Consider the following 20,556-nt stretch of genomic DNA (forward strand, 5'->3'; position numbering starts at 1 on the left):
GGCATGTGCCCTTCTTGCCCAAAGCCAGCGCACACCACTGACCATCCACGAAAGGTCAACGTCTGCCCCTTCCTGCCAGCGTGCCTTTGCACATGCTGTTCCCTCAGCCTGGACCTGCCCTCCCTCCTGTCTGCCTGATGAGGGGCAATGTAGCCAGGTGGTTAGAAGTAGGGCCCTGGAGGTCAATAAATCTGGGTTCGCATCCTGGCTCTGCTTGCCCATGGCAGGACCTTGGATGAGTTAATGGACCTCTGAAGGCCTAAGTTAACCTCCTTGTTTGGATGGCAAAAAAAACACAAAGCACAAAACAGACTCGGTCCACACCGGGGAAAGGATCAATAAGCAGGAGCTCCTACAAGATGCATGCTGGGGACGCCACTCCAGTGTCCCCTCTCTGAGGGACCTTCCTGACATCCCCTCCCTCTGCTTGTGGTCCTGCACCTTAGCCTGTGTGTTGAACTGAACTCTTGTCTCTTCCCACGAGGCTGTGGGAGCTGGATTGTTTATCTGCGAAGTCTCCCACAGTTGATGAATGAAAGACAGAGCGTGTGTAAGGGTGTAAGCGTGTGAGTGTGTGTGTGTGTGTGTGTCTGTCTGTCTGTCCACCATAGGAAAGCTGGAACGGGAACATTATAACAAAAGACTCATCTCAAAGAATAGCGTCAGGAGAGCTAAAACCCAGGATGAACTGAAGCTTGCAAAAAAAAATGCAAACGAGACAAAAAGTCCTTTGTTAGCTGCGTTCTAAGCAAGAATGGGGAAAGAATAGGTCTTTCGCTGGGGCAAGATGGCGTATTGTTAAGAAATGGCAGAGAGAAAGTGGAGCTGGCCCGCCCCTTGCTTCTGTTTCTCTCACTCCCTGGAAAGGCCTCGAATCCATCCCTCTAAGCAGTCATTAGCTCACCAGACATGTGCTCTAGTCTCTTTCACAGCCCGAAACGGGCAAAAAGACAGAGCCATTTGTGGGGGTGCAGATTCCCAGGGGAGGGACCCTAGGCCCAGCAGGTCCCCCCAGGGAGGGAGGGGGAGCGGCTCTAGAGAACTGGTGACAAATGTCACAGGAGCAGAAGTCCAGAAATGCTTCAAAATCACCGGGTTTGCAGACGCAGGAGGGCGTAGTGCCCTCCCAGGGCCTGAATCCTGGGTCATCTGTGCCCATCCCTGGAAAAATTCTGGCGGGGGAGTACCAAACAGGAGGTCGTGAGTATCTGGAAAAGAATGCAGCAGTCCCCAGGAGCACACATTGGGAAATCACCATTTCTTTGTTGACAGTAATGCTGGGGACATTGCAAATTTCTATATGTGCTAAGAATGTGATTGTCTTCCCACATCCTGTCTCTCCCCTGACACAGGGGAAAGAAATTCTTCTGACAGATCCCCTCCCAGGCAGAGCCGTGCTGGACTGATTCATGTCCACCTCTCTCTCCAGCCCCTTTCTGTGCTCCCTACCCCACACCCTAGAGTCTGGGGTGCCTGGGTCACACCTGCAAGTCCCTCTCTTCACTGCTTCTCTGCCACCATGGCCTTCCCTCCCTCCCTCCCTCCCACGGTGGTGGACCAGCCCATTGCTGTGCTACAATCCACCTGCTCCCCTGCCCAGTGCCCTCTCCTCTTCTATGAGATCCCAGAGCACATTTCAGCCCTGGCTTTGCTGCTTCTCCCCACCAAACCATGAGCATCTTGAGGGCAGAGCCCGTGGCCTATTCATCAGTCTACACACAGAAGATTCTAGTAAATATGTTTGGGGCGGATAAATGACTGAATGGGTGGACACAACGGTGGGGCAGGGGGAGCTTGTGGTGTGTGATCCCACGAGGATTTAAACTAGATGAATTCAACCAAAAGCACCTAGGGAAAGATAAATGACAATATTGTTGGAGGGGGGGAGGGAATGTAAATTTGTGTAGCCACTATAGAAGAGAGTATGGAGGTTCCTCATAAAGTTAAAAATGGAGTGACCATATATGATCCAGCAATCCCACTCCTGGATAACATACCCAAAGAAAACGCAATCATTCTCTTGGAAAGATACCTGCACCTTTGTGTTCACTGCAGCATTATCTACAAAAGCCAAGATGTGCAAACAACTTATGTGAACATCAATGGATGAATGGATAAGGAAAATATGATTGATACATATAGTTGGATATTATCCAGCCCTAATGAAGAAGGAACTCCTGCCATTTGTGACAACATGGATGGACTTGGAGAACATTACACAAAGTGAACCAAATCAGACGCAGAAAGTCAAATACAGAGAAATCCACGTACATGTGGGATCAAAAAAAACAAAAGAACACTAACATGTATACTTATACTTTAGACACATACTCTTCCTTCTATACTGTACATTACTACATATACATTATATATTCATACAAATGTTTTACTGTAGAAAACCAGGTATTCTGAATTTTGTGGCTGATTGAAGGGACTTTCAAGTCCCTTTGAAAGGGGGGGGACTTGAATACATTTCACTGTGCATGCCAATGTCAGAGGCTAGGGCGTGCCTCTACTGTGCCACTGCGGAAAGACGTAGGACTTGGTGACTGAATACACCTAGGTCAATTCCTGGTTAGTCCCAAACCACATTATGAGCATGATCAAGCTGTGAGAATCTCCGGAGTGGTGTTTCTTAGTGTGGGGGGCCTCTGAAGAGGAGTTCCACCAGATGGTCAGTGAGTCCCAGGTCAGAAATGAATGGACCTTCCAGGGGAACACTGTTCAAGATGTTCTCCTGCCTGTAAGACTTTTCAGAGCCTTTAATATGCTGGTGGGCATTCTGGCTCCCTTGAGCAGGGAGCATAGCATTCTAAGTTCCCCAATTTATCATCCAAAAAACCCTCCTATGTTTCTTCAGAGGGTTTGGTGGTAGTGGAGGGAGGAAGAGAGGGGGTGGGCCCTGCTGTTCTGCTGAACAGACCCTGGGACCAAGTCTTCTCAAATCATGCTATGGGGAAAGGGTCTTCCCTAGGCCTTGACCTAATCAGAGTTTCTATCCCATTTGAAGCCAGTGCAAAGGTGGAAGGGAGAACCAACAGAAGGCCAGGCTAAAATGGGTTAAAATGAAAATGTGCAGTCTTGTATTGGGGCCACAATAAAAAGCATTTGCTCACACAACGGAGGGAACAGAGTGCTTCCTGTGCATGAGGTATAACCCAGACCTGGGAGTCAGAAGAGAAACAAGAGCCAGGTCTTGTCCTCAGGGGCTCAGAGCAACAGCTGGTACAGGGTAGAGAGGAGCTTCAGGGTCGTGCATGTCTTCATGTGTTTCCTGAGCACCTGCTGTGTGCCAGGCTCTGGGGGGTGTCCCAGGAGAAGATGATTGACAGGCCTGGGTTCCATGGACACCCCCACGGTCAGGGAAAAGACTGATATTGGACATATCCTTACAAAAGTAAGCAATGTTACTTCTGAGAGTGGTAAGTGCTGTAGAAACATCAGTACAAGTTGACCAACCTTGATGATCAAGGAAGGCTTCCTGGAGGAGATGGCATTTGAGTGGAAACCTGCTGGGATACCTCCTATCTATTGCCACCTTCTCCCTCTCACCCTTCTCTTCCATTTCCTGCCTCCAGAGGGAGTTAAGTGCAGGTACCAGTACCCAGGGAGGTCCCCACATCCTCAGTGCCCATCTGTGGCCACCATGTCTTCCACATGCCAGGTGCTGTGTCAGAGGCTTCTGCTTCCTCACAGAGCTGTCTTCTGGCCCAAGAGATAGATGATAGCAACACCACAACTATGATTTCTGGAGAACTGTGCCAGACAGTTCTGAATGCTTGATGGGGAATAAATGATCTCAACCTATGGGACACAACCTATGGAACAGATGCTATTATCATTGCTGTTTGGTCAAGGTCCATAGCTAGTAAGTGGGGAAGACAGGAAAAGAACCAAGCAGGTGGCCTCAGGGCTGAACTCTCATACAGTGCTGCACAAATGAGCAAATAGAGAATCTGTCCCCAGGTAGTGACGTGATATGAAAAATCCAGCAAGGTAAAGAGCAGACAGGGACAGGTGGTCTATGCTACACAGGGGTGTCATGAAGGCTTCTCTAGGAAGGTGACATGTAAGCCAGGAATGGAAGGGCAGAAGAGCGTCCGGGGAGAGAGCATGCTTGAGGGTCAAAAGAAAGGCAAGGAGCTGTGGTGGAAATGAGACGAAGATGGAGTGGAGATGGAGTCTGGGTGCAGGTCACCAAGGTCTGTAAAGGACCAGGGGCCCTGTCCATATTTGATTCCCAGAGGAACAAGAAACCACTACAGGGTTTTACACAGGGGGATGCCATGATCAGAGCAATGCTGAGAAGATGCTATGCTGGATGGCTGTGTGGTTGGAGGCGGGGGTACATGAGGGGCTGATGGAGCTGTCTGGGCAACAACTCTCTAAAGATGGAGGTTTTGAACCAGAAGGTGGTGACAGAGGTGTGAGAAGTAGACTGACAGGCAGATTCATTTCATAGGTAGAGTCCAAATGGTGAGCTTAGATTAGCAATTGCATCAATAGCTTCTCCCCATTCTTCTCTACATCTGCCCACTCTACTGCTCTGAGAATAAAATCTAGTGCATGCATCCTCAATTCCTTGAGCTCATCTTCATCTGAGATGGGCATGTGAGCCTCCTGGGAGGGGTAAAGGGATGATTTCTGATGGACTTAATCTACAGGTGCCAGGGTCTTATATCCCTCACAATGTTGTCACCTGGCAAGGTGGATCATGGGACTCCCCCATTCTGCAGATGAGCAGACTGAGATAGGAAAGGTGAGGTACTCTCTCAGAGTCCTAGTGATGGGACTGGGATGGAAACCTAGCTGTGTGACTTTCCTATGAATTCTCACTTGGCTGCCACATGGTCTACCAACAAGATAAGGTTCTCAAATACATGTCAGCTTAGAGAATCTGAAATCTGGCAGGCTCACAAAACAGAAGAATCTCCCAGCAGCAGGGAACTTGGCACTGCCCATCTCAGCTCTACCACAAAACAGCTAGTTGACTTTGGTCAGCCTCTGCCTCACTCAGAGCCTGAGATGGAGGTAGACAGACCACCTTTTGCAGGGATGGATGAAGCCATACAGGAGGAAGGGCTGTCGCAGTGCCTGGCTGCTATGGATCCTCGGTGAAAAGACAAAGGACAGGAGAGTGAAGCCCCACTTGGGCCACCATCCCTGGGGCCTGCCTGGTCCAGCCTTGCTCCCCTGCACCATGACTCAGTACTATAATCACGATGGCCAAACCTGAGGGAAGAACATACAACTGGATGGAAAAATGGGCAAAAAGCATGAACAGGCAACTCACAAAAGAGTAAACATGCACAGCCAATACATAAAGGAAGAGGGTTCCCCCAAATTATTTCTCAGGGGAAATCAAGACAACAGTAAGAAGGCATTTTATACCTGTTCCCTAGGTATGAAATCTGGATAATCCCAAGTATTGGAGAAGCTGTCAATCAATTCTGCTGGCGGGCACTTGGCACAATCACTGCAGAAATCAGGTTGACATTCATACCCTGTGGCCATCAATTCACTCCTCTGTATACACTCAAGAGAAACACACGCACATGGGTGCCAGGAGACATGCTCAAAGAGGCCGATGGTGGCAATGTGACACCAAATGCTTAAAGGTGACCCAGATGCCCCCTAACTAAAAGCACAGGAGTATAGACTGGAGTCTATTACCACAGCCAAAAGGAATCAACAACAGCTGAAGGAATACTGTAGATGGTTTTGTTTTTTTTTTTTTTTTTTACTAGTAAGTGACAATAGTAAATCCAAAAGATTGCATATAGCATGATGTCTTTTCTTTATAAAATTAAATACAACTAAAACCAAATAATTTACTTCTGGGGACTATATCGCTATGATACAACAAACATAAACAAGCAAGGAATGGGAAACCCAAGACTCAGGATAGAGACAGTGTGGCTTGGGAGGGAGAGGCAGGGGGTGCACAAGGGATGGCTACAGCAAGTATAAATTACCCATTCTCAGTTCTAGTTGTGTTGGGTGGCAGATTCAAGGGGAGTTCACGGAGTTATTTAAGGAAAGGAAAAGGCTGAAGGGGAGGTGAATGCCTTCTTAAGCCCCCAAGGGCCACACTGGGTAGAACCTGATAAATTTGATATGGAGCCACATACCTCATTCCGATAACCCCTGGCATTTAAGAGCCCTGGAGAGCTGGCCTGCAATATCATCTGAGGCTACTGACCCCCTGCCTCCTGAGGCTGCAGACTCCTGTTCAAGATCCTCTTAGCAATCCAACATCCATGTCTTTGCCCCATGATTCCCTCTGCCAGGGATCCCATTCACTGGTGAAATTCTTCCTACCCCTTAAAACCCAGATCAAGGGCTATCTTCACTGTCCAGTCCACTTCTCCCACCTTGGAGTCTCACCTCTGAGCACCCACTACATCCTATTGGCCTTTCCCTAAAGCACAGACCATTCCACTTTCTGGTTGCTCATTGTTATGGGCTGACTTGTGTCTCCCATCCCCTTCATATGTTGCAGCTCTAACCCCCAGTGTTACAGAATATGACAAAGGACAGTGTGTATTCAGAGGTATGACCTTCAAAGCAGGGGTTGAGTTGAAATGAGGCCATTACGGTGGGTCCTAACCCAGTCAGACCGGTGTCCTTATAAGCAGAGGAGATGAGCACACAGAGACATGAAGAGCATGTCCACAGGGGAAAGATCATGTGAGGACACAGTAAGAAAGTGGCCATCTGTAGGGCAAGGAGAGGGCCTCAGAAGAAATCAAACCTGCTAACACCTTGATCTTGGGCTTCCGGCCTCCAGAGCAGTGAGAAAAGAAGCATCTTTGTCTAAGCTGCCCAGCCCGTGGTTGTTTGTTACAGAAGCCCCGGGCTGGCTTATAGACTCATGAACAGTCCCTGTCCCCTGAGAGATGGTCTAGGTGGGGCTCCTAGGCCTGGCCAACAAAAGCACTGCCCTTGGCCACTGTGATTGGTTTGGGATGGACACATGACCCAAAGTCAAGCCCTGTTGGCTAATCCACCCAGGGTGAACTGTAGGACTTCTGTAGGTGTCACCAGAGAAAGGCTAATGCTCTCTCTTGCAAATCTAGAACCTGGAAGTTGTGGTTCTGGCACTGTAAGAGCCATCTTGCTACCCCAAGAGGCATTCTGGGGTTGGCAGAAGCCAACACCACCTCTGATCCAAACCATTCCAAAAGTCAGTACCATCCCTGACTTTGCAGTGACTCAAACAGACACAAATTCACCTTTTTGCCTGAGGGGGCTTCAACTGGGTTGTAGTTTCTAGCATCCAAGAGGGCTTTGTCTGGTACATGCCCATGGCCTTCTCCTGAGAGCTATACAGTAAAACAGCTCCTGAGAGCTATTCAGGAGGGGAAACAGAGCCGTAAAACACAGAGCTGGAGACCAGAGCAGAGGCAGAGGAGACAGAGGAAGGTGAGCCTTTAGGTCTCAGCATAAGATGAATACTATGCCGGGGGTAGTTGCCCACCCCAATGTCAACTTTCCCCTTCCTCTTGTCACAGACCCTGAGCTTATCTCAGAGCTACTCTGAGAAGAAAAGACTATGTTTCCCAGACTCCCTTGCAGCTAGATGTGGTTATGTGACTGAGTTCTGGCCAATGATGTAAGTAGAAGTAGGAAGGTAGTGGGGGGAGGTGATGTTTCCCCGCCATCCAGAGTGTGGCCTTGGTGGCCAAAACTCCCAAAGTCAAAGACTACACTCTTGATGCCTCACCCACAAGGCAGCCCGAGCCTCACCCAGGAAGAGGCAATCCCTTAAGGGCAAGAGCACTGGGGAAGAGGCCAGAAAGCCAAAATCTGAGGCTTGCTTCTTGGTGTCCTCAAGTAGGATATGTTTATACATGAGGAAAGCAAGGCTCAGAGGGGAAGTAACTTCTTAGCCCCTGGGGGTCTCACCTGGGCCTCCTCTTCCTCTCTCTATTGCCACCACCTTTCAGGTTCCAGGCCCAGGGTAACTTCTTCCTAAGTGGCCTTCGGGTCATCAGCTCCCTCCATCCTTTACAACTCATTTCCAAAGCAGAACTCCACTGCCATCACTTAGGCCGTAGCCAGGATCACCTCCTGCCTGGAAGACTGGACCAGACTCTAATTCCTATCCTGGCCCCTCCACAGTTCATTCCATTCCCAGCACCTAGAGCAATGCTGCTAAATCCAAAGCCAGATCTGCCATTCCCTTGCTGTCCATTCTCTGGAGGAAAACCCCAACCCTTGACTTTGCCAGAAGATGTCATGCTGTCCCCCTCCTGGCTCCTTCTCTGGCCTCTGAGACTTCCTCCTCCACCTGCTTGATATACTCCAGCTACACTAGCCCACTCACTGGACCTCAAACACGTTCCTGCCTGGGGGCCTTTGTACATCCATCCTCTTTGCCCCGCACACCATTCCCCAAACATGCCCATGGCTTATTCCCTCATGAATCCAGAGGCCTTCCTTGACCAAACAGGCTGGAACGGCAGCCTCCAGCCATGCTGGGCACTCAATAAATATTTGGTGAATATATGAGTTAATAAATGACATAATAAATGAATGAGTGTTATAGCCACCCTTTAATGAATCTTCCAGAATTGCTATTAGGCTGAATCATATGCGCTGTTGCCATTTTTGGAGGCCAAAAATCATTGAATAGTGGCTATTTCATACAGTATGACCTTACTTTGGCAGCTATGCCCGTGCTCAAAATTTTCTAACTGCTCCCACCACCCAGAAATTCAAACTGTTCAGACTTACGCCACATGCCTCCCAGCCCTGGCTCCCACTCACTTCCAGGCCCTTGGACTTGTTGCCCTAGCACTGCCATGCCCTGGGTTTTCTTGAGCTCCTCTTTTTGCTTGGATTCCCTGAGGCCACTCAACGTGCATTGGATTCCCTCAATTCTACAACTCTGGTCAGCTGGGAGGGCTGCTGGACAGCAGGAGCTCCCGTAAACACAGCCCTCTGCTGTACCCCAGCATGCTCTATTACAATGCCAGGCTATGGGCTGCTTCTTCCAAGGCTGCAGCCTGTGGTGGCATGAACCGAGTCCTGGAAGACTCTGTCACTCACTCTTCATTGACCTAGGACTAGTCCCTTCGGAGATTGTTTCCTCATCTGTAACATCTCATACATCAGCAAAACACAAGTTTAAAATAGTGCCAGAGCCCAGGCCTGCGTTCCAGGAACAGGGTACTGGGGATGTGAGCAGGAGAAGGCAGAAAAACTATAGGTGCCAACAAAGGCCCCCCCAGACAGAGATTTCAGGGACCTACACTGGACTCCCAGTGTGACACCACCTCCTGGTGTGAGCCAGGGCAGCCCCGCCCCCTCTCTGGACCCCTGTTTTCCACCTGCAAAGTCAGCTTGAGGTTGGTAAGAGGGAGAAGGAAGGGCAGGTGGCGCAGGGCAAAATTCTAACCATGAAGATGTCAGAAAGGGCACGCGTGGAAAGAGAGGCTCTGTAAGAGGAGGCTGCCACACCCCCCTGCCAACCTGACCATGAAGCTGGCATCTGGCTCCCTTGGGCATGAGTAAGCAGGTGCCTACAGAAGATGGGGACAAAACAAGACCTGCTCAGGACTGACATGACACTGTTCTTCCTTCCAAGAAGGAGGAAGGAAACCCAGTGGCGAATGTGACAAGGGAGCCCTGGCCCCCATGGAGCTGGCATTCCCAAGGGGTGAGGAATGAATCACAGTGCCAAGTGCTTGGCTGATGGGCTGGAGCTTCGTGGGGAGAGGGGACTTCTTTTAAGCTTTATTTATTTATCCATGAGAGACACAGAGAGAGGCAGAGATACAGGCAGAGGGAGAAGCAGGGTCCCTGTGGGGAGCCCGATGTGGACTAAATCCCCAGACCCCGGATCACACCCTGAGCTGAAGGCAGACGCTCAACCACTGAGCTACACAGGTGTACCAGGAGAGGGGTCTTTAGACATCAGTGATCAAGGGAGGCCCTGGGAGGCCCAGAGGCTAGGAGGGAGAGATGCGCTCAGAGAACGGGCTCTGGGGTGCTGGCTGTGATAAAGGATGTGAGGCAGAAGGAATGTGCGGTGCGGGGGCCCCAGAGCAGGAGTGATGTGTTTGGGAAAAAGGACCAGCCTGGGTGGGCAAGGGGGCGGGGGAAGATGGAAACAGACATGGGCAGAGGTCAGCAGTGTTTTAAAATGAGAGGGAGGGCAGCCCTGTGGCTCAGCGGTTTAGCGCTGCCTTCAGCCCAGGGTGTGATCCTGGAGACCCGGGATCGAGTCCCACGTCGGGCTCCCTGCATGGAGCCTGCTTCTCCCTCTGCCTGTGCCATTCTCTCTCTCTCTCTCTCTCTCTCTCTCTCTCTCTCTGTGTGTGTGTGTGTGTGTGTCTGTGTGTGTGCCTTTCATGACTAAATAAATCTTTTAAAAAAATTAAAATGAGAGGGAGCCTCATGGAATTTAAAGCAGGGAAATGACACAATCTGATTTTCACTTACAAAGGAGGACACTGCCTACAGGAAGGTCTGCAGAATAGCCAGAGGGCAGCAGGATTGATGCGGGTGCCAGGGACCCCAGAGGTGCCAGCTGTGGGACCCGACGAGGAGGAAGGAAGGTCGTGGAGAAATGGCTGGATTTGGGGAGAATATTTTCAATATCCACTGAATTTACTGATGTTGGGGCCAAGGGAGAGAGAGAACTCGGGGTGCTTTTAAGAACCACTCTAGCTCAAAGAGGCCTGAGGTGGACTTACTTTCAGGGAAGTTCACAGCTTGGCAGCAAGCCTGCAGAGATCCTGGGCCCCTAGTCCAGACACACACAAGCAAGACACACAGCGTGGCCTTCTCCACAAATATCCCAATGACCAACAACCCCCCCTTCTACCAGGTTTTCCTCACAATTGCTTTGAAAAACCAAAAGTGTGACCTGACACTTTGTGCAAGTCTGTGTATATGTGTATCTGTGTGTGTGCACACACACTCGCATGCCCATGTACGCATGGCTGAGCAGTACACATTCCCACCAAACAGGGGTTGCAAATTCAAATGCCCACAGTGGCCTGGGGAGTCACATAAGGGGACATGGTGGTCATAGGGAGTGGTGGGCTGTGGCAATGGCTCCATTTAAAGGAAGCTGCAGTCTCAGCTTGACCCCATCATGACCATGTATGCCCATGGTAAGTTATCAGTAGATCTGCCAGATTTTTTTAAAATAAGACAGAAATTCATTCTTTTAGCTGAAAAACTTATGCTTTTTTTTCTTTTTTTTTTTTAAATTGGGCTTCGATTTAAGAAACATCAGCGCCGTCCCGGCCGGTTAGCACTTAGGCCACTGGTTGCTGGTTTTCAACTTTGCCATACGTGGTTGGAGTGATCTGGATTTGAATTTGAGAGCTGACCCTCACCCACCGGGAGACCCGACTCAAGTCGTGGCACCTGCAGATCCCATCCTCGGGAGCACGGCTGCTGGGGCAGGTGACAGGCTCCCAGGGGGCTCCCGAGGGTACTCGGGTGGCCCATGGCCGCGAAGCCCTTGCGTAGGTCATCTGGGTGAGCACATACCCACTTTGAGCTCCTTCCCGAAGACGGTGCGCTCCCCCAGGGCTGAGCAGTTCCAGCGGCCGTTGCGGAACTGAAACTGACACTCGTCGAGGCCCATTTGCGAGCCTTCTCCTATGACGATGATGGCGTCGGGGCGGCTCTGGCATATCGCCCGCTGTCTGGGAGCCAGGCCCGGGATCTTGTTACAGATGATGCTCGCGCCCAGAGCTACCACGGAGGAGAAGCCACTGGAGCAGGGGACACAGAGAAACGGAGCGTTAGGCCAGCGAGGTGGGGGCATGGCCTCCAGGCCCTCCCAGAGCGCCAGGTGTTGCTGCTTCCACTCCTCCCACCCCTCACCCACTGCTCCCAGCAGAGGTCTCCCAACTTTTTTGATACTGCACCCCAAACCCACATTTATTCATTTTTTTATTCCATATCGGTACTTGTGTAGCATGCATATTCAATACCAGTGAGGCTTGATTTCCCTTTAAGATACAAACACACACCCACACAAAGATGACAAATGTCACAAATACAATGTTGTACACAAAGCAAGTTGCCCTCCTACTTATGGTTAGGGTTCAATTGAGGTGGAATTTAAAATCATGCAAACTAGGCTCAACTGGGTGGCTCAGCAGGTTAGGTTAAGAGTTCGCCTTTGGCTCAGGTCACGATCGCAGGATCCTGGGATGTAGCCCCCAGCCCTGCAGCAGACTCCCTGCTCAGTGAGGATCCTGCTTCTCCCTCTCCCTCTGCCTGCCACGCTCCCTGCTTGTGCTCTCTCTCACTCTGTCATATGAATAAATAAATAAAATAAGATAAGATAATGCAAAATAACAGCCAATATTGTTTAGGAATTGTGCCAATGTGGTAAAACTGCAAAGGCAAGCAAGGGGATGAGAAGTACAAAGTTTCATTCAGCAGTTGCCCTGAGAGGTTGTGGGTACACATTTAAAAAAAAAACAAAAACTGCTGGGGATCCCTGGGTGGCTCAGTGGTTTAGCACCTGCCTTCGGCCCAGGACATGATCCTGGGGTCCCAGGATCGAGTCCCACGTCAGGCTCCCTGCATGGTGCCTGCTTTTCCCTCTGCATGTCTCTGACTCTCTCTCTCTCTGTGTGTCTCTCATGAATAAATAAATAAAATCTTTAAAAAAATGCAACTGCTTGTACACGTCCTATATACTTCCTGGTATGTACGTATATGTTGTATTACAAACAAAATCTTTCAAAAGTAATTGTAAATAGAAGGTTTAGTATTTTCTTTCTGCATGCCAATGGAGCATGTGTACCCCACTCCAGGCATGACCCGTCTAGAAAATGCCTATGACTATTCATACTGTTTCTTTTTTGTTGTTGTTTATTTATTTGACAGAGAGAGAGAGAGTGCCCAAGCACAAGCAGGGAAGTGGCAGAGGGAGAGAGAGAAGCAGTCTCCCTCGTGAGCAGAGAGGCCAACACACAACACACAAAGCGGGGCTCTGGGATCATGACCTGAGCTGAGGTCAGACGCTCAGCCAGCTGAGCCGCCCAGGTGTCCCTATTCATACGGTTTCTATCTTCCTAAATTATTCTCTGCGCAGATACATGTTGGACACCTATCACGTGCCAGGCACCATGCCGGGAGAGAGTCAAGGGCCTGCTCTCCTGGATCTATGTGGAGGGAGACTACCCCCATTTCACAAATGAATCAAACAGACTGTTTCGGACAGCCTTCGGCACTGTGAGGGAAGTAAATGAAGAGGGTGGGCTTGGAGGGCCGAGAGAGGGGCCGCTTTAGCGGGGTGGTCAAGGACGGCCTCCCTGGGGAGGCGCAGTGCAGCAGGGCCTGAATGGCCAGGAACCAGCCAAGGGAAGGTCTGGGGAAGAGTAATCCAGGCAGAGGGAACCGCAAATGCAAAGTTCTGGGAGGGGAACAAGCTCAGGATCACCGAGGAACAGAAAGAACCCACAGAAGCTGGTGCAGAGCTCGGGGAAGGGGTCTGAGGAGAGAATCTGGTAGAGGGCTAGAATGTTCTCAGGTGCATCGGGAAGCACTGTGAGCAGGAAAGTGACAGGATCCCATCCGTCCAGCCCCTCTGGGAGGGAGAGAGGCATGCGGGGTGCCAGAGCAGGAGCAGAGAGAATGGTATGGGCAAGAGGGGGTGCGGGCTTGGCCTTGGCAGCAGCAGGCAGTGGCTGTAGATGGAGCGACCAAACGTGCATGCGGGTGGACTGATGGAAGGGTGGAGTCGAGGGGGAGGGATGGGGGAGAGTCCGAGGGAAAGGCAGGCGTCAGCGTGACTCCTAGGTATCTGGCCGAGGGTGGGGCCGTTTCCTAATATCAAGATAACCCCAGACAGGCTCCAGTGGCAACCCTGATGGACCAGGTAGCCCTCCCTTTACACAAAGATGGTCCACACGTCCGGAGCTTTTGACTTCACCCCTGATGCCTCACTCTGGTTATAATAATAAGAGCTTCCATTTATTGAAGGTCACGGCCAGCCCTGGGCAAAGTGCCTCACACTTTCCATCCTGGGACTCAGCTACAGGAAGTTGTTCTGGAATTGGAATTTCTTAAAGCGAGGCTCTGTGCATCAACAGCGCAGGAGATGGGTGACCCCACTCCTCTCCAAGCACACAATTGATCATTCCTACCCTCTTTTCCTTTACTTCTGCCTCAAATCAGCCCTCTTCCTGCCTCCGGCCCTTTGTCCTTACTGGTCTCCTTCCCTGGAATCTCTTTCATACCCTGAGCTTCACAGGCTTGGCTTCTTGCCATCATTCCTGTGACTTCAAGGGACACCTTCCTTGACCATCCCAGCTAAGGGAACCTGCTTCCTCACCCCACCCCTCATAACTTTGCATGACAGTCTCTGTTTTGTTTACTTAATTCTCTTGATTACTTATGGTCTCCTGAAATGCTTTGATGTACATGTTTGGTTCTGTGTGCCCACTTTGTTTATCACTTATCCTTCTCGTTAGACTATGAGCTCTTTGGGGACAGGAGTGCTATTAGCCTGGTCACTAAATGGCTACTAAATGAATGAATGAATGAATTATGGAGCTCTCAAAATTTCACTCAGGTTAAGTACCTATGACCCCCCTCCCCCATAGGCACTGAATGCATCAGTGAACTTTTGCAGCATCCCTACCACGCCAAGGCAGGATGGCAGGTGTTGCTGAAAACATGAGATATATGTAGCCTTTCTAAACAGTCCCGGTGGGCAGGAATTACCATACCCCTTTCACATATCTGAAAATTGAGGCTCACAGAGATTGAGATCTAGAGGCTAGTGGGTCACCCATCTGAAACAGAAGCCTTGTTAGAGCGCTCATTCATTCATTTCAGCCACCAAGAGACAGCCTGATACAGCTAGAGCTGGAATGTTTGAAGAAGAGGCAGGATGGAAAGATGGTCAAGTGGAGATGTTTTGCCACAAGTCAGGGGGAACCTGTGACTATCCAGCTGACCACCAAGGAATTCCTACCCCAGCAGCGTAAAATAATATATTAGAGTCAAAAATTCACAGGAACAATTAATGTAGCAGCTAAAAGGTCAGGCCTAGGGTGCCATCCAAGCTTCTTTTTCACCTACTAGCTGTGTGGCCTTGGGCAAGTTACATCCCCTGTCTGTGTACTTCAGCTTTTCTATCACAAAAATTAGGATATAGATCATTAGTCTTCATTTCACAGGGCTGCTGTGAAAATTAAACGTGTTAAAACACGGAAAGTGTTCAAAAGGTGCCAGGCACCTAATAGGTAGTCAATAAATGTGCTGCTCTGGTGGTTTTTATTGTTGCTGGATTCGATTGTTGGAAGGGGATAGTACTTGATTCACTGGAACTATCCACGTTAACAGATTACTGCAGACGCCTTGCCCTCAGCCCTGAGCAGGGAGGAACCAGGAACATTTGGGGAGCTGGAAGGCTTCTTAAGGGCCCTGGGACTCTACCCCTCATGCCCATTTTACAGATGGATAACCCGAGGCTCAGGGAGGAGCAGGGCCCGGGGCCAAATTCACCTTGCAACCCCTTTTCCTGACCTGGACCCCTCCCCGCCCAAAAGGGCGACCGCGGTGCTGAAGGCCAGCGCCCTCGGTAGCTCCCTCCCTCCGTCCGGGGCAGCTGGGCCCCCGCGGGGCCAATGAGGTCTCCGCGCGCCGGCGGGAGGTCTGGCGGGCGGGACGGCCAGGGGAGGTTATTTTTCTGTTGTTTTCCCTCTCCCTCTCCCTCTCCCTTCCCCGGTCCCTCCGCCCCGATTCTAATTAAAAAGAAGATAAAGCCTCGCGCGGCCAGCGCCAATCAGCCCGACCAGCTTCCTGGATGCTGGATGCGCGCGGGGCGGCGGGGCGCGGGCCAAGATGAAGATTAAAGCAGGGAGGAAAAGAAAAGCCACCCAGACGCGGACGAATCAATAACACTTAAAACACACCCGCAGGCAGACAGCGCGCGGGCCCCGCAGCCGCCTCTCCGCCTGCGGTCGCCTCTCGGTCCGCGGTCGCGGCGGGCGGCAGCCTGGTCCGCTCCGCGCGCACCTGCTTAGAGCCGCGGCGGTTCAACTTGCGAAACGCCCGCTACCGAGAACGCGGGGCGGGGAAAGGGGAGGAGTGGTAGTGGCGAAACACAAAGGCTCGGGCGCACACACCCCCGCGCCGCAGCCCCCGCAGGCCGCCCCCTCCCCGAAGCCGGGCGGCGGGGAGGTGGGAAAGCAGGTTGTGCGAAACCCGCCAAGGTGGCCCTAATTTAGCGCCAGAACCTCTATCCATCCCTAAAGCCCCCCACCCCCACCCCCACCCCTCCGTGCTTCACACGCATTATCTCCTAAGTACAAAGGGTGACTGGCCCTGCAAACGCAGCTCCAAGACGCGTCCCGAGCCGCCCCCTCCCACTCTCCAGCCGGAGCGCCGCCCCGGCCCCACCTCCGTAGAAATGCCGGGGAGCAGCAGGGAGGGCCGCTCCGCAGGCGCGCCCGCCGACTCCGTGCAGTCTTAGGGGGCGGGGTGGCCCGCCTCTCTCCGGCGCTGGTTCTGCGAGCTTGTCTCCCTGGGTGTTTGGGGGCGCCTCTCGTGCTACCTTTGTGTGTGTGTTCGTCGGGCCTGGGAGGCACTGTCCCCGTGGCCCGGGAAAGGGCTCTGGGGTACTGAGGCTTCTTGGAAATCGGGTGGTGCCAGGGATGTGAGCAGCGGTTCTTGTTTTTGCCAGCGAAGGTCCCTCCCTCTGGTACCTGCTTCCCGTGGCACGGACCGGCCCCACCTGCCACCCGGGGACTGCCCAGTCCCCAGGAGCGGCTGTGCCCGCGCCTCTGTTCAGAGTTCTCTCCGGCTCTGGGGGCTGAGCTCCTTGGGGGCTGCTGTCGTCCTGACTCTCGGCTCCGGTGCTCCCGTGGGACCGGCAGAAGTGTCCCCAGCAGAGACTGACCCTCTGCAGGAGCTGGCTCTCCTCAGAGTCCCCCAAGCCGGACCGTCCACACTGGTTGTCTCTGGTTCTGGGGGTTCCAGACTCAGACAACCTTAGGATGGCCCGACCTCTGCCCAGCGTCCAGAGCTGTGCGCGCCCTGGGGCGCCCGTCCGCGGGGGGCCTTTGTGCGCCCACCACTCGCGCACCTCGCCCACCCCGCCTCTCCGAGGGGCCCAACAAGTTGGTGGCCGCCGGCCGCCCCCCTCCCCGGGCCAAGCCAACTTTGCCGGGACAGCGTGCGGGGGATGCGAGCGGCCCTTACCCGATCCGGAGGTAGACCATGCCCAGGCTGAGAAAGAGGTGGCCCAGGCAGCGCCGCGCTTTCCGGTTCATAGTCCCCGCTGTGCGCCGGGGCCGCGGGCCGGGCTGTGCTGATCCCGCGGGCCGGCCCCGGCGGGGCTATCAACATAGCCCGCCCGGTTGGCGCGGGCCGAAGCGTCCCGGGGGCCGTCTGTCCGTGCGCCCGTCCGCGCGCTCGGCGCCCGAGCCTCGCCGGGAGCGCGGGAGCCACGGAGCGGGAGGAGGGAGGGAGGAGCGAGCGCGGCGCGGCGCGGGGCGACGCCGGGCTGCGCGCGAGCGGCCGGTGCAAGTGTGTGGGGCGCGGGGAGTGCGGGGGCGCCGCTGCCGCCCGCCCCCGCCCCCGCCCCCGCCCCCGGCCCTCCTCCTCTCTCCCGCCCCCTCCCCCGCCCGCCTCCCCGGAGCGCCCGCCCCGCACCCCGCGCCCGCGGGACCCGGCCGCCAGCTCCGAGCGCGCGCGCACGCCTTGCCCCACGCGCTCCCGCGGCGCCCCCTCCCGGCTCCCGGGCGCCGAGCGGGCAGGGGGCTGTGGGACCCTCTGGGCCCCGGGTGGCTCCCGCGCAGGTTGCGGGCCGAGCTGGCGCCTGCGACCGCCGGCGGGCCGAGGGAATCCAGGCTCGGCGGCACCCGAGCGTGCCGTGCCTCCCGGTGCTCCCCGCGGGGCCGGGCGCTCAGGGCTGGCGGGGGTGCCGGCTAGGCGGCGTCGGGGACCCCCACGCCCCGGGTTCCGAGGCCAGCCCCGGGGGAGGGCGCCCCCTTCCGCGAGCGGGGACAACCGGCTCAGCAAACTCCCTCCCCCCTGGTTCGCGGGCGGGGGCTGCGGCAGGTGGGCGCCCAGGTGGGGCGGCCTCCTCGGGACTGCGCTCCTGGCGGCCGGCCGGGGGCGGGCTGAGCCGGGACGCCCCGCGCGGGACCCAGACGCGGGCCTCCCGAGCCGCCTCCGCTCAGCGCGCGCTCGTGGCGACACCTGGTGGGGGCCGGGGGGCCCGAGGTGCAGACCCCTCCCCGTGACGTACACCCCAGTCCGGCGAGCTGCCGGCTGTTGGACTCGCGTTCCAGCCGAAGAAACTGAGGCTCGGAGACGCGAAGGCGTTTTCCTAAAGTCACCAGCTAGTGGGTGGGAGCCAGCTTGGAAGCAGCACCCACCCCCCACCCACACACATTAACTGCCAGTCCTTCAGAATTACTCTCCTAGATCTTCCCTGAGGGCCGCTGTTCATACCTTCACTCACATCACACGAATGTCCGTGCCAGACATCACGGCAGACACCTAGGATAAAGGCAAGAGGCACATGGGACCTTCTGTCTTGGAGCTAGTGAGGGAGACTGACCAGAGGTAAACAAATACATAATTTCAGACATCACAGCGAGAAGCGAAAAAATAAAACGGAGTGATGAGAGAGACAATACTGGGAGCCAGGGGATTATTTGAGATCAGAGACGTAGCACTGGAGTCGAGGCATGAAGGACCCCGGGTCTGGGGTCCCAGCATTTCGAGAGGGAGGATAGCAGTGCAGAAGCTTGGAGCTGGGCAGGAGCACCAGGAGGGGATGTGGGGCTGAGCTCAAGGAAGGGAAAGAAAGCCAGTGGGGTAGAAGGGAGGTGATGGGGGCACACAGATCCCACAGAGCTGTGTGGGCATGTCAGGGAGCTTAGATTTCGGGGGGGGGGGGGAGTTCAGCAGGAAGACATTGGAGGGATATGAAGAAGGGTGACTCATCCGATGTGTGTGTTCGAAAGCTCCCCTTGGCTGCTCCCTAGAGAATCCGGGAAGGCGTGGGGTGAAGGGTAGGGCTGGGCAAAGTGGAGCCAGGCAGACCAGAGAGGAGACTACCCCAGGGGTCCAGGTACAAACATTGGTGGTTTTAAACCCCGGCCACACAAGTAATTATTCCACGTGCCTCCCACTGAGAGGTGCGCTGTCTGTGCTCTCCCTGCTTGAATCCGAGTGGGCTTATGTGTGGTAGAAGCAACGCTGTGAAACTTCCAGGCGAGGTCAAAGGAGGCAAAGGCAGCTTCCGCCTCATTGGCTGGAACACTCCTGCTGGAGCCCTGAGCCACCGTGGAAGGAGTCTGGTGGCTGCCATGATGTGAGGAAGCCCAGGTAGGTAGGTGTTCAATCCACAGTCCCAGTTCAGCATTGGAGTTATCCTGGCCCAGGTGCCAGACATGTGGCTGAAGGAGCTTCCAGATGATTCCAACTCCCAGCCGCCAAGTCATCCCTGCCTTTGAGTCTTCCCAGCTGAGACACTGTGGACAGGGGCTTCTGCGGTCATCCCCAGGGTGCTCTAAGTTCCCAAGACCCATAACTTGCAAGTATAATGAAATGACTGCTTTATGCCACTATTTTTTGTGGGGGGAGGATGCTTGTTACACAGCAATTGTAACTTGAACAGCTGAGGTGGAAGTAGGGTGCAGGGAGAAGGGAGGATGCTGGGCATGGGTCACAAGCAGCCCTGCCAGGACATAGAAGGACCCAGTGGAGTGAGGGGTTGGAAAGACAGAGAGAGAGATGGACAGTGAGCCCTAGGCCGGCAGGAGCCCTCACATGGATGAAGGTAGCAATGAGGGAGAGTGGGAGAGGGAGGTTAGAAGAGCCAAGGGCTTGGGAGGAACAGTCCTCAAGTCTGTCCTAGCCTTGCTCTCCCTCCCGTATTCCTCCTTGTTCTCTCCCACCCCCAGATGCAGTCAGCGCTGGGTTCTGAGCAGTCGTCCTCCAAAGCATCATTCAAATGGGTCCTCTCTTTCCTGGATGCATTGTCATTCTCTTGGACAAAAGATTTATTCACAAGTGTTGGGCGACACTCAGGATGTTGGGGCAAGTGCTGGAAATGTAGCAGTGGATCAAATAAACCCAGTGTCTGCCCTCCTGGAGCAACTATTCTGAGGGCTGATTTGATTACCAGACACACAGGTGGCACTTACTATGTGCCAGGCACTGTCATCAGCACAGGGACTCAGTCCTCTAACAATACCGTGAGGCAGGCACCATTCTTTTGTTAATATTTTTATGATTATCATAATTATCATCATTTTATCGTTTGGAGAAGATGAATTAGGGAGGGATTAAATAAAATCCCAAACTCCCCCAGCTGTCACATGGCAGAAATGGGATTGGAACCTGCAGAATTTTGACTTAGAGCATCTGCTCTAATCCTTCAATTATGCCTCCTGTCTAATGGAAAAGAGAGGTGGAGGCTACTGCTATGGAAAAGAAGGTTTTAGGCATCAAGGTGGGAGATGCACGGAGGACTGTGGGGACGCAGAGAAGAGGGCTGCGAATGAGTGGGTCATGGAAGGCTTCCTGGAGAAGGTGTTCCTAAAGCAG

General features: G+C 53.5%; 1 protein-coding gene across 2 annotated transcripts in view; it reads right to left on the bottom strand.

Annotated features, from left to right (window-relative positions):
* The window catches only part of WNT7A (Wnt family member 7A), a 66,876-nt gene extending 49,345 nt beyond the window's left edge, over positions 1–17,531 (bottom strand). The window contains exons 1-2 of one of the 2 annotated variants that reach the window (XM_025448810.3): positions 17,194–17,531; positions 11,512–11,738 (exon numbers count right to left, since the gene is read on the bottom strand). In XM_025448810.3, the coding sequence (XP_025304595.1) occupies positions 11,512–11,738; positions 17,194–17,264 (298 nt within the window). In that variant the 5' untranslated portion in view covers positions 17,265–17,531. Of the gene's footprint in view, positions 1–11,511; positions 11,739–15,905; positions 16,039–17,193 lie in introns of those variants that run through there. The other variant, XM_049097710.1, reaches the window with a different exon arrangement.
* Positions 17,532–20,556: the final 3,025 nt, after the last annotated feature.

The sequence above is a fragment of the Canis lupus genome, chromosome 20, assembly GCF_003254725.2.
Source record: "Canis lupus dingo isolate Sandy chromosome 20, ASM325472v2, whole genome shotgun sequence".
Classification (NCBI taxonomy): domain Eukaryota; kingdom Metazoa; phylum Chordata; class Mammalia; order Carnivora; family Canidae; genus Canis; species Canis lupus.